Consider the following 15,954-nt stretch of genomic DNA (forward strand, 5'->3'; position numbering starts at 1 on the left):
TAACTGGAATAAATGTATACTCAGGTGCCCCCTTTTCTGGGCTGTGAGGAGAATGCAGTTTGGGGGCCCTCAACCCCGGCTCCCATTGCCCGCCTCTCTGCACCCCCTTCATTGCCTTCTGCCCACCTGCCACTCAAACTGGAAATGACCCTTTTCTTGAAATGAATGTAATGCCATGAATGGACAGCAGCTAAGTGGGTGCCAGGGCTCTGCCAGGCGCCAGCAACTCCCGGGCACTCAATGTCTGAATTGCAGACAGAGAAACCTTTCACAGGACGGGAAACTGAGGCCCTTTGCTGGAGTTCGCCTAGGAGAAATGTGTGTTTTGTTTCCCTGAGCATTTCGGGCAAGTACTTGGCTGCATAACAGATAACTTAGGACGATAAAGTACTCATAAAATTTTTTTAATGGCTGGGAGATAAGAGGGGAAGGCACTTACCTTGCTTGCAGCTGAGTTGGATTTTATCCTCTGAGCCCCAGTAAGAGTGATCCCTGATGGGGCCAGAGAGATAGCACAGTGGTAGGGCATTTGCCTTGCATGCAATCAATCCAGGACAGACAGTGGTTCGAATCCCAGCATCCCATATGGTCCCCCCACCCCGTGCCTGCCAGGAGCAATTTCTGAGCACAGAGCCAGGAGTAACCCCTGAGCACCGTCGGGTATGGCCCCAAAAACAACAACTTCAAAAAATGAGATTCCTGGGCCCGGAGAGATAGCACAGCGGTGTTTGCCTTGCAAGCAGCCAATCCAGGACCAAAATGTGGTTGGTTCAAATCCCGGTGTCCCATATGGTCCCCCGTGCCTGCCAGGAGCTATTTCTGAGCAGACAGCCAGGAGTAACCCCTGAAGCACCGCCGGGTGTGGCCCAAAAACAAAAACAAAAACAAAAAAAGAGATTCCTGAGCACAAAGTTGGATGTGTCCCCAAAACAGCAGCAACAATAAGACAACTGTATTTCTGCTCCCTCTAGCGTGTGTGTGTGTGTGTGTGTGTATGTGTGTGTGTGTGTGTGTGTGTGTGTGTGTGTGACACCAATAAGATCTTCAGAAGCACAACAAACCTGTGTGCAGGATGTGGGAAAAGCTCTGAGCAGAGCATGTTTTGGGGTGCAGCACACCAACCAGCAAGGCAGGCACCAAACTCTCCTGAGTCAAGGACTCCGCATCCAGTACCACCATGAGTGCAGGAAACCTGCGTCCACAAAAACGCCTGTGAGCGGAAGTTTATCACAATCGCCAGCAGCCATTCAGACCAGAGTCTCTCACAGCAAGGAAGCACAGATGGACTGACAGATGGACAGACACCAGGCGCAAGGCTGGAAAAGGCAGCCCAACGGCCCATGCGCTTAACTTTCTCATGCAATGATCTGACTTTGATCCCGGCACTGCACAGCCCCACCCACTCATGCCACCCCCTACAAATCAAATGCATCATTATTAACAGCTGGAGGCAAAGTCCTGAGGCTGTATGAGCTGGTACCATGATGTTCCACTTTACAGGACATTCTGGAAAGGGCACACAGGCAGGCACAGAAGTTCGAAGGGCACCAGCAACTTGCATTGGCTACAAAGGGCAGAGGGTTGTTGGGCAGGGGTTGGCGGGGACTGGGCTTCCTTGGAGTCATGTGGTTTATATCACTGTGGACACCGAAAAGTCACTTTTACTGAATAAATGATAATGATGAAAAAGGAAAAAGACCTAACCCATCCACTAAAAAAGGCAAATCAGGTTGGGAATCTTCTTTTCGAGAGAGGCCTGTGACTGAGCAGAGCCTGCAAACCAGCTCTGGCTTGTCTGGGCTCTGCCTTTCCCAGCCTCACACCCCTGACAGCTCCACCCACACCCCAAAACCAGCAGAGCCAGATTCTGTGGGGGGGGGTTAGCTCTTACCTCACCATCTGTGGGAGAGCTGGGGGCGTGTTGAAATGGACACTGACATCCCATTTCTTGCCAGTTCCAACGGCATATAACCACCTTCTCAATCTGAGCCCCTGTGTAGGGTTATTCCCTCTGTCCTTCAAGGCCTTTATGGAATTTTCCCTCTGGCATGGCCAGAAATGGTTTGTTTATCTCTTAGGCCACAGCTGGTGACAGTCACTGGTCAGTCAATGCACAGGGACACAAGGACAGAGCGTGAGCCCAGTTGCCCCCCTCCACCATCGCCAACCCGTGATCAAGTTGGTGGCCTGCCGGATTGTGCACCATGGCACCCCAAGATGAATGTCCTATATGGTCAAGTGGGGCCTTTGTGCTCTGGGGTCTCCAGACTGCATACAGAAACAGCTCAATGCAGGATGGGGTACTATGGAAATGTGGAGCTGTGACAAGAAAGCAGCCTTCCAAGTAGAATTCCAGAAGGTTCCAAAGCAGAAGGAACATGCACGGACTAGTAGCAAATCAAGTGAGGAGGTGGAAACGGACAGATGCAATGACACTTGGTCACGGTCCGGCCTTGGGTCTTGTCCCATCACGGGCAGGGGGGGCCCTCAGGGGGATTCAGCATAGGGGGATGTCCGCCTCCTCTTGCTCAGCAGAGCCAGGAAGTGAGACATGATTGCTACAGGTCTGGGGCCAGAGGCACAACTCAGGGGTGCAAGAACATGCCTGGCACATTCAGGGTCCAGAGTTCGAAAGTCAGTGCTGCCTGATCCCTCCTGACACTATCCACTGTAGCCCTGGTGAGCCTCAGCCATGCTAAGACAGAGCTCCAGTCTCCCCAGGCACCCCCAGAAGATGCCACGGCCCCTAATACTGTGAGCTCACAGACAACAATAGGAGCTGGAGTGTGAATCTCAAAAATGCAGTTTGGGAGTATAGTGAAGTTCAGGTATTTGCCTTCCATGAGGTCAACCTGAGTTTGATCCCCAGCACCCCATATGAGCCCCCTAGCCAGTCAGGAGTGATCCATGAGAGTAGAACCAGAAGTAAACCCCGGCCAGAGAGATAGCAGGGAGGTAAGGTGTTTGCCTTGCATGCAGAAGGTCAGTGGTTTGAATCCGGCGTCCCATATGGTCCCCTGAGCCTGCCAGGAGCGATTTCTGAGCATAGAACCAGGAGTAACCCCTAAGCGCTGCCGGGTGTGACCCAAAAACCAAAAACAAGAAAAAGTAAACCCTGAGCATTGCTGAGTATGGTTCATATAACAAAATCAAAATAATAATCATAAAAGTGGTTTTGCCAGGCTGAAGAGATAATACATTCAGTGGGCAGGCTGCATGCTGGGGTTCGGTCCCAGCCCTGCATAGGGTCTCCCAAGCCCTACCAGGAGTGGTCCCCAAACACAGACCCAGAAGCCAGCCCTGACACAGCTGCTTTGGGCCCCCTTCCTGGGAGACTGGGACTCCCCTGGAGCAGCAACTTGATAAGTTTCCAGAATTCAACAACTTGGTGCCAAGCACTGACTCAGCTGGGCGCTGCCCCACTGTGTTGTGGATCAGGATTGAACCTTGGTGGGTCTGTTGCTGCTCCCCAAAGATCTGCCTCTGAGATGCCAAAAGAGCATTAAAGAGGCTCAGGACTGGGCTGGGGCCAGACCTGGAAAAAGAAAGGAGAGGAGGTGAGGGAGGCTGCCAGGGCCACCCCTGCCCCAGCCTGACACCTCAAGAATTTACAGATACTTCTGGGTATCAAGGCTGTCCCCCCAGGGTCCATCACAAGTAATGAAGTGAGCCATGGTGGGGGGGGCCAAACTGTGACCACAAATTCTGACTATACAGGTTTTTCTAATAATATAGTTTTTCTGGTTTGTTTTAGAACCACACCCAGCAGTGCACAGGGTTTTACTCTTTACTGTGCTCAGGGATCCCTCCTCATGAGTCTTGGGGAACCCTACATGGTGACTCAGTTGAATCTGGGCCAACCGTTTCCAAGGCAAGAGCCCTTCCTTTGGGGCCGGAGAGATAGCATGGAGGTAAGGCGTTTGCCTTTCATGCAGGAGGTCATCGGTTCGAATCCCGGCGCCCCATATGGTCCCCTGTGCCTGCCAGGAGCAATTTCTGAGCCTGGAGCCAGGAATAACCCCTGAGCACTGCCAGGTGTGACCCAAAAACCAAAAAAAAAAAAAAAAAAAAAAAAAAAAGAGCCCTTCCTTTGGTACTGTCACTCTGTGCAGTTTATTATTTATTCATTTATTCATTTATTCATTTATTTATTTATGTTGGTTTTGGGGCCACACCTGGTGGTGCTCAGGAATCCCTCACTCCCAGCTCAAATCCTGTACAATGCTGGGGATGAAAACAGGGTAAGCAGCATGCAAAGCAGGTGCCTTCACCCCTGTACCATCTCTCTGGCCCTCGAAAGTTCCAATAGGCACATGTAAAAGAAAAAAGAAAAACTTAAAATATCAGCTATCCAAACTGTGTCTGTAACTTAGAAAACCTTATTTAGTTTTATTTCCTTTCCCCCTTCCTTTCTCCACCACTATGTCCTGAGGCTCCAACGGTGTCTTTGCCCTCTGTGCGAATGTGTGGGGGCGTGCACATTTGTGGGTCACACGCATCCATCTCAACTTGGACCTGAAACATCCCAAGGGACCAACAGCTGCTTTGCACAGTGGACGGTTCTATTGGACCACGCAGGTGGAGGCGAATGGGGTCCCCAACTCGGCCCACTGCAAGAGGCGAGCGTTGGTCCCAATGGAGGACCATGACACCTGGTCTGAGATGGGGTGCAGACTCAGGGGAGTTCCTGTTTCAAACTTTTTCCTTCCCTCCATTCCATACAGTAGTGGGGACCCCTCGCCCGCGAGGTCTTTCCATCCAGGTTACCTTGTTGGGTAACCTCAGGGCTGCCCACTATGGAATTCACCGCAGCATGCCATCAGTCCTACTCTGGCGGCTCTCCCTGTCATTCAACTTCTTGCCCCCGCCTCCGTGTCGCGGTTTCCTTTGCTTCCCTCGGTTTCCATAGCGACGCTAAGGGGCGTGTCCAGAGGGAGTCACGTGACTCTGTGCCTCTTTTTGATTAGTGGAAAAGTCCGGACCGCCCCACCCCTTTATTCTAATTTCCCCGCCCTTCAGACCCACCCCCTCGGTTGGCCTCGAGAACTGATTGGCTGACCTCGTGGCGAGACTGGCTAGTCCTCGCTCAGACCGGTTGGGCAGGGCGGGGGCGAGTGGGTGTCCAGGAATCTGATTGGTTGGTAGAGCGCGCGCCCCGGGGGGGCGGAGCCGACGCGGGGCCCGGGATAGTCTCGCGCGGCGGCGGCGGCGAGCCTGTGGGGAGTCGATCGCGGGCAGCATCGGGGTCAGTCAGCATCGTAGCCCATCGCCTGCTGAGGGAACCATGAAGCACTATGAGGTAAGGAACGAAGAAATGGGGGGAAAACCCCTAAAAAAATAATTAAAAAAAAAAAACCCAGTTTTAGTTCTCTCGCTGGACCCCGGGACTGACTCCCCGCCCGCTGTCTCATCCACTGTCCCGGAGCGCGAGGCGAGCGAGCGCGCATGCGCAGTGGGCGCGCCCGTGTGCGTCTGGCCAGGGGTCGATCGCAGTGCGCATGTGCGGGGAGGTATTTATAATTCTGCAACCCAGGCGTTTTGGGGAGTATCTTCGCTTGGGGTCCCTGCAGGACGTGGGAAGCCTGCGGATTGCCTGCCGTTTGCCCAGCGCGCTGAATTGCTAACGTAGCCGGGGAGGAATGGGACCCTTGATCCTCCTGATCCGATCCGAGACAGTCTTGCAACACACCTCCTCGGGTTTAGGGGCTTTGCAACTGAAGCCCTGTCTCTCTCTTTCTCTCTGTTGCTTGACCTTTGGACCCCTTCCCTAGGCTGGGGACGTCCCGGAGTGGAGCGGCTTAGGCGGCGGGGGTTGGTACAGCTCTGAAAAAGCTGGTCAGTAGAGAAATGGTCATCAGTTGATAATTGTGCATGGCATTATGGATCCCACTCGAACTGCTTTTTGATTTTAAAAGCCTGAAGCATAATCGAATCAAAGTCATCTCTGGGTCCAGAAGCATTGGAATCTTCACTGGGTGAAGGAAGAGGCTGAATAAACTATCTGCTTTGAACACACATACACATCCCCCGTCCAACAAAGAATTAATAAAAAGGAACTTTGGGGCCGGAGAGATAGTATAGTGGTAAGGCGTTTGCCTTGCATGCAGGATGGTGGTTCGAATCCCAGCATCCCATAGGGTCCCCCGAGCCTGCCAGGAGCGATTTCTGAGCGCAGAGCCAGGAGGAACCCCAGAGTGCTGCCGGGTGTGACAACCCCCCCCAAAAAAAAGGAACTTAGAGGATACTGAGCCCTGTGCCAGTTTCTTTATCTCCTCAGGACACCACGGCTCATGCGGAGGAGGAAACTTGTCAGCCTGGGGGAAGACACTGCTCCCAGGCTTTCTTGTTGCTTTGATGACTCCATGTTCTTGACTTTGAGGTACTATACTCACAACATCAAGTTAACTATCTTTTGGGAGTTTATTCCCCTCCCTTCCTTTATTTGGTCCACACCAGCAGGTGGTGGTGGTGGTGGTGGGGTGACATCCCAGCTTAGTTCTGCGGGGATAGCCGCGGGTGATATTCAGGGACATTGTGCTCTAGTTCTTTCAGGCTCCCTGAAATCTCCCTGGCACTAATGTGCCAGTCTTATTTTGGGGGGGGCTGGTAAGGCACATGCTCTAGTCCTCATTCTGCCCCTGATCTAACGCTTCTCACCATTTCTTTCTTTTTTTTTTTTTTTTTTTGGTTTTTGGGCCACACCCGGTAACGCTCAGGGGTTACTCCTGGCTATGTGCTCAGAAGTTGCTCCTGGCTTGGGGGACCATATAGGACACCGGGGGATCGAACCGCGGTCCATCCAAGGCTAGCGCAGGCAAGGCAGGCACCTTACCTTTAGCGCCACCGCCCGGCCCCACCATTTCTTTCTTTTCTTTTTCCTTTGGTATTTGCACCACACCTGGGGCAGTGCTCAGGAGTTATTCCTGGCTCTGCACTTGAGAACCACTCCTGGCGGTGCTCGAGGGGCTGGGGGTGGGGGATATCAAAACCAGATCTGCCTGTGCAATGCAGACACCCTCCCTGCTGTCCTGTTTCCAGCCCCTTTCTCACCCGTTTCTGAGTCCCCGATTGTTTGACAATTCAGTGCATCTGTTGTGCAATTCATTCCACAACTTACTTATCTTGCAAAACTGCCTATGTGAGAAACCCAGCTCATCCTCTCCCCTTCCCCCAGGCAGCCCACACCCCACTTTTCCTCAGGAACTGGCCATCACCTTTTTCTCAGCAACTGACCACACAGTGCCTCACAGAGGCTCTGCCTCACCCCCTTTATTGTTATTATCATCTTGTTTTTGGTTTTTAGGCTGCACCCAGTGACGCTCAGGGATCACTCCTGGCTATACGTTCAGGAATTGTTCCTGGTTGGGGCCGGACAGATAGCACACGGGTAGGGCGTTTGCCTTGCAAGCGGCCAGCCCAGGACTGGCGCTGGTTTGAATCCCGGAATCCCATATAGTGCCCCCGTGCCAGCCAGGAGTGAATTCTGAGCACAGAGCCAGGAGTAATCCTTGAGAGCCGCTGGGAGTGGCCCAAAACCCCCACCACCACCACCAGAATCGCTCTTGGCTTGGGGACCATATGAGACACTGGGGGAATCAAACTGTGGTCCGTCTTTTTGTTTTTGTTTTTGGGCCACACCTGGCGGTGCTCAGGGGTTACTCCTGGCTGTCTGCTCAGAAATAGCTCCTGGCAGGCACAGGGGACCCTATGGGACACCAGGATTCGAACCAACTACCTTTGGTCCTGGATTGGCTGCTTGCAAGGCAAACACCGCTGTGCTATCTCTCCGGGCCCGGTCCGTCTTAGGCTAGTGCGTGCAAGGCAGATGCCTTTCGCCCTGTGCCACTGCTCCGACCCCATTATTATCATTATTACTGTTATTATGTATTTTAGGGCCATACCCCGCTGTGCTCAGGGCTTCCTCCTAGCTCTATCTCTGGGATCACTCCTGGTGGGGCTCAGGGGTGTTGGGGATGGAGCTTGGGTTAGCAAGTACCTTGCCCACTGTACTGTCGCTCTGGCCCAATTTTGTAATTTAAACAGAATCTTTGGGATCCATTTTTTGGGGATGGGCCACACCTGGCGGCACTCCGGTTACTCCTGGCAGGCTCGGGGGACCATATGGGATGCTGGGGATCAAACCTGGGTCTGTACCAGGTCGGCCATGTGCAAGGCAAACTCCTACCATTGTGCTATCACTTCAGCCTCACTTTAGGATCCTTTTTATCCAGAATTCTTCATTATTTTATAATTTCGGGGGGGGGGGGGTGGGCTACGCTACAGTGTTACAGGGGGCTGCTTCTGCCTTGTTGCTCAGAGTTCACACCAGATGCCTAGCACTTGTCCTGAGCTGTGTCCTCGTCACCTTTGACCTGATGCGGAGAATGAGGGGTGGAGCTTCGATCTTGCCTGTTCAGTCTGGCTTTGTGATCACAGGCTGTCAGAGAATCATGAACTGCGGGGGGGGTGGGGGGGGGGGCGGTTGGGAGTGTGCTATGACTGACAGTGCTCAGAGATTGCTCTGGTTCTGTGCTTTGGCATGACCCTGGGGCTGGGGGGGCCCTCATTCAGTGCCTAGGCATGACCCCTGGGGCTGGGGTGGGCCCTCATTCAGTGCCTGTGCTCCCCATCACCTTGGCAGGTTCTTCACCTCTGCTCAGATAAGAACTTTCGAATGCCACTGCCTGGACGCCCTCCAGCCCTGTACAAGCCACCTAAGGGTGGCGGAGGTGGTACCCCGGGCTGTGTGGCACCTTGCCAAAGAGTGGGTACAGGGGCCGGGCGGTGGCGCTGGAGGTAAGGTGCCTGCCTTGCCTGCGCTAGCCTAGGACGGACCGCGGTTCGATCCCCCGGTGTCCCATATGGTCCCCCAAGAAGCCAGGAGCAACTTCTGAGTGCATAGCCAGGAGTAACCCCTGAGCGTCACAGGGTGTGGCCCAAAAACCAAAAAAAAAAAAAAAAAAAAAAAGAGTGGGTACAGCTCTGCTTCACAGTAGATGGGCCTTGAGGACCAACCAGGTCCCACGCCACAATTTAGAGGCAACTTAGAGGAGAGACTCCCCAGTTTCAAGGCATCTCCCTGCTGGTCTTGGCTCCTTCCACGCCCAGCGCCTGTTGCCAGCCCTTAAAGATAGGAGGGGTTCGGGGCCGGGGGCCACTCATGCCACTGAATTTGAAGGAAGGGCTCTGTTATTTCCAAGGGGTGTGTATCTGGGACCGAGCTGAGAGATGCCCCTCAATTCTCTGGAGTGACCTTGATTCTGAAGGACAATTGACAGGCAGTATAAGTGACCGAATCTTTGCAAAGTGCAGCAAATGTTGCAACCTGGGGTGCCTGAAGGGGCCTGAGAGGTTGGTGCTCCAGCTGCTACAGCCATTGGTGCAGCCCCCACCCCACCATCCTGAGGGTTGGGTTGGTACTCCACAGAGGAAGCCCAGAGAACTGGCTCCCTGCAAGCCCGGGGTCCTTGAGGTGCTCCCACAACCCAGGCTTTGCTATTCTGGACCTTGTCCCTCTGGGGGGGGAACCCCAGCTGCTTTAGGGGCTGAGCCTTGTCCCCACCCTGTGCAGAGACCTCCTCCCCAGCTGCCGGCCCTTGCCTCATACACAGTCTTTATCTCTTGTTTCTACACCCCTGGCAGTGCTCAGGGCTGACTCCTGCCTCTGCACTCAGGGACCCCTCTTGGCGGTGCTCAGGGAATCAAACTGGGGTCGTCTGTATGTGAGGCCAGTGCCCTTCCCGCTATGCTCTCTTTCTGGCCCTGTCTTGCTCTTTTTTGCCTCAGCCCTTCTCCCCTGAAATAATTGAAAATTCTGGAGGGAGATGGTGCCCGATGGCCTCCATCCAGAGCCATCAGGAGGTGTGTGACAGGGCAGGACTGTGGCAGGTGTGCCAGAGCCATCAGGAAGCCAAGCAGGAGTGTGGCAGGTGTGGCCTGGCCTGGCCTGGGGACCTGTGTGGAGATGCCAGAGGGGAAGGCTGCAGATTCGGTCCGGCTGTCCTGACCCTTTGCTGCCTGGGTCGGAGATGAGGCGGCAGCGCAGGCTCCTCCTTTCTAATAAGAGTGTTCAGGACACATCCAGGCTCTATGCAGGATGCTGCCCGCCTGGGCACTGTGGCTCGGGTCACACAAGGTGGCCTGGCTTGCAGGTTCCCTTGTCCCCTGACCAGGCCAAGGAACCAAGTGGGCCACTGGGAGGACAGACGAGAGGTCTCGCGCACTCATCCCTCTTTCCTAGCTGCCAGGGGTGGGGGGTGTCACAAGCCTCGGCAAAGTTCTCAGCTCAGAACTGCGCACCAGGGGACAGAAGGACAGACAGCGGGTGGCCCTTCTTCAGGAATCCTGGTTGGCCATGACCAACCTTTTCCAAGGGGAATGCCCCGAACGTGTTTGCAGGCCTGGCATACTGGGGGAACCCCTGCGCGGGAACCCACCTTTCCTGGTTGGGTGCTTGTGTCTGATCGGCCTGGCCAGCACCGGAAACCAGGTCCGCGGGAGACACACTGCGACACACTGCGCATGTCTGAGGCCCAGGAGTTGGGGGTGTGTCCGGGCACTAGAGCAGCAGATGCCCGGCCCAGGCCCTGCCCCTCGCCCCATCCACCCGCCGGTGGCCCAGGCCCCGCCCCCTGTCCTGGCCACGGCGCCCTGACCTCGTGCTACCACGAGTTGCTCTTGGCCAGTCCCCGGAATCTGGGGCCTCTGGGTGCGAATTCCTCCCGGACTAGTCGAACTGTCATCGCACAAGTCCTGCCGGCCCCTCCCGGACTCCTGCCCTGTCCTTGTCCCCGTGCATTGTGCTGTGGCCGCCGGCCACTCCCCTTGTTAGGGACCAGTGCTGTCCCCACCCCACCCCACCCCCCAAGACCCCTGCCCCAAGGCCTCTCCTGCCGAGCTGCTGCCCATCCGCCTTCTCTGCGGGGAGCGGCCTGTAGCCTGTGCTCATGAACCCACCCCACATTTAGCCTATCAGTGGTGGGGGACAGGAGCCTTCACAGCCCCCTGCCTGCACCCTTGTCCCTTCTTTGTCCCGTTTCTTTGTCCGGGTCCCTGGCAGCCCGGCCCACAGAGCACCTGCACCTGGTGGTGCTGGGTAGAACCGGGGTCTCTGGCGCTGCCCCACCCAGTCAGGACTCTCCTATGTGGGGGTGGTAGGAGAGGAGACTGTCTCTTCTCCAGTGCGAACATTCTGGGGTGTTCTCAGCACCCCAGCCCCACATGCCTTTCCAGCCCCTTGACGCAGACGGGGGCCAGAGTGGGGCGCGCAGCCCCTGGCTTACCTTACTCCGGTGCTTCCTCCCTGCGCCCGCCGACCTCTGCTGGGCTTGGGGCTGGGCCACTGGCCAGCTGGGCCCAGGATAGGGTGTCAGCCCTCCCCGGCAGCTGCAGCGGCCCTGCCCTGCACGACCAGGCTTGGTTGTATTTTAAGCTGTTGAGTGTTTCCGCAGGCACTCCGGGCTCCTCCCTGAGGCCCTGCTTCCCTCACCCCTGCGGTGGGCGGCACTGGGGGCAGCTCCTCTGCCTGCCCTTGTTCCTGTGACTCGGGTCTGGCCACTGCACCCCCAGACTGCAGACACCAGCAGGATCTCCTGTAGACCCGACTCTGCCCCAGTCACTTGCCCAGTGCCTTCTTCTGGGTCCTCTTCCCTGCAATGGCCAGTTGCACCACTCGATCCAGCTGCTGGCTTGGATAGGGGCTACTCTGGCGAAGAGCCAGGTGCCCCTTGGAGGCAGGAAGGGACAGGAAGGCCCAGGTGCTTGCTTTGGGGAGCTTGGGCCTGGGCGAGGGATGCACAGCGGCTGTCACAGTGCAAGTGGTGGGGCTCCTCATGGAGGGACTCCACGCCCTCACTCCAGGATCCCTTGAATCCCTCCGGAATGTGTCACCTCGGCAGAACAGGCTCTCACCGTGGCATTAATCCCCAGCAGCTCTGGGCCCAGCAGGGACGTGATGGACTATGTCGGATTTGCAGGATTTGTGGAATCAGCGGGATTTCTTGCACCGCAGCTGTGCACCCCAGCTGGGGTGGGGGGGCTGGGTGCTGCAACCTAGGCTGGGGTCGGGTTCTGGAGGAGCTCCGTGTTTCTGTGCTGTTGGGGGGTCCCTGTGCCCTGGCAAGCTGCTCTTCCAGCCCCCCCCTCCTGGGCCACCTGGGGCTGTTATAAATTTAGCTGCCATGGCCCAGGACACTCAGGTTACAGCTGCCCAGAGGCCACGGCGGCGGCGGGCACCTATCCAGCGCCGGCGGGTTTGATCAGGGCCCAGTGCTCAGGGTGGGGAGGGCTGCTGGGCCAGGGACCCGGGCAGAGCCGGCCGCATGGACCTAAGCAGCAGTGTGGTGGCCCGGGACGTGGGCCCAGGACCCGGCCTCAACAGCCTCCCCCGGCCAGCACCCCACAAGACAGCCAAGAAACCTAAAAAGGCCGTTCTCTTCTTCGAGGTGGAGATCCTGGATGCCAGGACGCGTGAGAAGCTGTGTTTCCTGGACAAGGTGGGTCGGACAGACAGGATCCTTTACCTCCTGGAGGTGTCCATGCCCCCTGTAGCCTCCCGAGAGCCAGCACGGGTGGAGAGGGCACTGCTGGCCCGGGAGGGGTGCCTTGATAGAAGGTGGAGTTGATCTGGGGGAAGGGCCCCAGAGCCTGGGGGTGGGGGTGGGGGGGCCCTCGGCCTGCTCCCTTGTCCCACTGGGGCCTGGCCTCACCCCACTCAGCCCTCCCTCGCCCATTCCTGCAGGTGGAACCTCACGCCACCATCGCGGAAATCAAGAACCTTTTCACCAAGAGCCGTAAGTTCTGGCCGGGCACCTCCTGCGCTCCTCAGGCCCTTGCCTGTGCTGTGGGGCTGCAGCGGCCCAAGTGCCCTGGCCCTGGGGGTCCTGGCCTATCCGGGCACTGCTCTGTGGCCATGCACCAGGATGCCCTTGCCAGGCGGCAGAAGGACGAGCCTTGCGGGCCTCTGGGGGTGGGGGGCCCAGGCCCGGTGCTGACGCCCTGTTCCCATCCTGATCTCCGCAGACCCGCAGTGGTACCCGGCCCGCCAGTCCCTCCGACTGGAGCCCAGTGAGTATGGTGGGGGCACCCCGTGGGCACGGGCGGCAGGCAGCCCCCTGAGCACGGCCTCTCTCCACAGAGGGCAAGTCCCTGAAGGACGAAGATGTGCTGCAGAAGCTGCCCGTGGGCACCACGGCCACGCTCTACTTCCGGGACCTGGGTGCCCAGATCAGCTGGGTGACGGTAAGGCCCGCCTCCTCCTTCCCCCTGCTTTGCCCGCCGCACTGCCTGTGCATTTCCCACCTGCCACCCCAGGTCGCGGGTGAGAACTGATCCCCTCTGCACTGGGGTGACCCTCCCTTCCCGGCCCTGCCCCCAGGTCTTCCTGACCGAGTACGCGGGGCCCCTTTTCATCTACCTGCTCTTCTACTTCCGGGTGCCCTTCATCTATGGCCGCAGATACGACTTCACATCCAGCCGGCACTCGGTGGTGCAGTGAGTAGGGGCGGCCCTGCAGGTTCTGGGCTGGGGTGCGGGGAGCCCTTCGCACCACTGAGGCTGCCGAACTCCCCCCCCCCCCAGCCTCGCCTGCATCTGCCACTCATTTCACTACGTGAAGCGCCTGCTGGAGACACTCTTCGTGCATCGCTTCTCCCACGGTACCATGCCCCTGCGCAACATCTTCAAGGTGAGCCCCTCCCTGCCTGCTGTTGGCCCTCTGACCCTCTGTCCACCGACACGTGCCCCACCCATATCTGTGCTCCGCCCATACCCGCCATCCAGTCCCTACCCACCTCCTATGGCCCACCCATATCTTCCATCCAATCCCTGCCCAACTCCAACGACCCACCTCACATCACGCCTCTATTCCCCATCCAACCACGGTCCACCCTCCAAGTCCCGCCTCTGCCTGCCTTTTTCAGAACTGCACCTACTACTGGGGCTTCGCTGCCTGGATGGCCTATTACATCAACCACCCGCTCTACACGCCCCCCAGTAAGTGTCTGGCCCCCGCTGCCCCCCTTTTGGGCGCCACCCCTGCCCGGCCTTCCCCCCACTCAGGCCCCTTTGCTTCTTTGCAGCCTTCGGCGCCCAGCAGGTGAAACTGGCGTTGGCCATCTTCGTGGTGAGTTGCTGGGGGGACTGGCCGTAGGGGAGGGATGAGGTGGGGTGGGGGTCGCCTGCGCCACCACTGACTGCTGTTCCCCAGATCTGCCAGCTGGGTAACTTCTCCATCCACATGGCGCTTCGAGACCTGCGGCCAGCAGGTGAGTTGAATGACCGACTGCAGGGTACGATGGGGCATGGGGGGGTAGGCTCCATCATTGTTGTGTCCCCCTCTCGCAGGCTCGAAGACCAGGAAGATCCCGTACCCAACCAAGAACCCCTTCACCTGGCTCTTCCTGCTCGTGTCCTGCCCCAACTACACCTATGAGGTTAGGACACCCCCTCCCCCCCCGCGTCTTCCCTTCCTCCCTCCCTCGGGCTGGGGCTCCCCCAGCGCCCCTCACTGACCCATCTCCCGCAGGTGGGGTCCTGGATCGGCTTCGCGCTCATGACCCAGTGCGTCCCAGGTGAGCTACCCGACTGCCCGCACCCCTAGCTGGCTAGCCTCCACCACGCTGCCACCCCTGACTCCCGTTCTCCCCCACAGTGGCTCTCTTCTCCCTGGTGGGCTTCACACAGATGACCATCTGGGCCAAAGGCAAGCACCGCAGCTACCTGAAGGAGTTCCGGGACTACCCGCCACTGCGCATGCCCATCGTGCCCTTCCTGCTCTGAGCCCCCCACCCCACCCCAATAAAATCCTCACTGGACAGGGCCTCTGTCTCGCTGTCTCTGGGGTTGCCATTAACCGCGCCGCACAGAAACACCCACAGCGCCACATTCGAGGCTAGGTCTAGCCATGCCCGCAGGCCTTTATTTGCCCATGAATGGGGGCGCACTGCGGGGCCTCTACAGGGCCACCTCAGGGCCCACCTCGCCGTGCCCCGTGCCCGCCGCCAGCTCGGCCTCTCGCTTCTCCCGTCGCTTCTTGCGCTGCAGCAGCCGCCGCTCCCGTTCGAACTCCTTCATGCGCTTCACGTAGCTGTGGGAGGGCAGGTGGTGGGCATGAGAGGGTGCAGGCCGATAGGCACCCCGCCCACCTCAGCTCTGCACCCACGCAGAGGGGGACATCCAGTGAGTGGGAATAGGCCACTCCAAGTTACCGCAGGGATGGGGTTGCAGTGGGGAACCCAGGACGCTCACCCGCCATGCACTTCTGGGGTGCCCCTCCGTCCCTCCCTCCCGCCGCCGCGCTCACTCAAGGTGCTCGCAGTAGTCCCAGTCGTGCTGCTCGTGCTTGCAGGCCAGGAAGTTGGGGAAGGAGTCGCGCTTGCACTTGAGCAGCTTGATGAGGTAGTGCGCGCAGTAGTCCCGCTGCTGCAGCACCAGCTGCGCGTCGTTCATCTCCTGCTGCGTGGCCACCATCTCTGGGCGCGAGGGGTTGGGGGTGGGAGAAGAGAGGGTTCACTGCCTGCCCAGCCAGGTCTGGGCTGTCCTGTGCACCCCCGCGTGGTACCCCGCAGGCTCCTGCAGTGTTGTGGAACATTCCCTTCCTGCTGCACAGGGCCCAGGGTAACGCTGTCTCAGGCTGCGGCAGAGGGGCCGCATGACTGCACCAGGGTTGGGGTACAGTGAGCCCCTCAGAATCTCTGCCCCATGGAGACACAAGCCAGGCATTGTCGGGGCGCTGTGCTAAGCTGGGGGAGCAAAATGAAACAGCGCAGCTAGGCAAGACCTCTGGGCAGGGATGTGGTCTAAAGAGAGGGACCCATGACACCCCGACGCTTGCCTCCTGGAGAAGGGGGCAGAATGTAGGGGGTTGCAGCAACGGGTGAGGGGTGCAGTGAGGGCGCGCGGGAGGGAATCGGCCACATCCAGGCGAAGCCTACACGCTGGATGTAAGAAGTCAGG

At 57.9% G+C, this 15,954-nt stretch overlaps 2 protein-coding genes across 3 annotated transcripts in view; one reads left to right on the top strand and one right to left on the bottom strand.

Moving 5' to 3' along the window:
* Window positions 1-5,159: 5,159 nt before the first annotated feature.
* TECR (trans-2,3-enoyl-CoA reductase) lies at window positions 5,160-14,802 on the top strand. 2 transcript variants are annotated; one of them, XM_049788525.1, is made up of 13 exons: window positions 5,160-5,299; window positions 12,444-12,494; window positions 12,740-12,791; window positions 13,021-13,065; window positions 13,136-13,239; window positions 13,376-13,491; window positions 13,579-13,684; window positions 13,920-13,992; window positions 14,079-14,122; window positions 14,207-14,264; window positions 14,344-14,432; window positions 14,525-14,570; window positions 14,651-14,802. In XM_049788525.1, exons 1-13 carry the CDS (start codon window positions 5,285-5,287, stop codon window positions 14,776-14,778), a joined length of 927 nt encoding a protein of 308 aa, XP_049644482.1. In that variant the 5' UTR covers window positions 5,160-5,284; the 3' UTR covers window positions 14,779-14,802. The 2 variants fall into 2 exon arrangements, with proteins under 2 accessions (XP_049644482.1, XP_049644481.1); XM_049788524.1 differs by lacking the exon at window positions 5,160-5,299 and having other exon boundaries at window positions 12,209-12,494.
* An 81-nt stretch (window positions 14,803-14,883) lies between these two features.
* Window positions 14,884-15,954, bottom strand: part of NDUFB7 (NADH:ubiquinone oxidoreductase subunit B7) — a 1,945-nt gene continuing 874 nt past the window's right edge. The window contains exons 2-3 of the mRNA XM_049788759.1: window positions 15,302-15,470; window positions 14,884-15,085 (exon numbers count right to left, since the gene is read on the bottom strand). Of these exons, the coding sequence (XP_049644716.1) occupies window positions 14,953-15,085; window positions 15,302-15,470 (302 nt within the window). The 3' untranslated portion in view covers window positions 14,884-14,952. The remainder of the gene's footprint in view (window positions 15,086-15,301; window positions 15,471-15,954) is intronic.

The sequence above is a fragment of the Suncus etruscus genome, chromosome 15, assembly GCF_024139225.1.
Source record: "Suncus etruscus isolate mSunEtr1 chromosome 15, mSunEtr1.pri.cur, whole genome shotgun sequence".
Lineage (NCBI taxonomy): Eukaryota > Metazoa > Chordata > Mammalia > Eulipotyphla > Soricidae > Suncus > Suncus etruscus.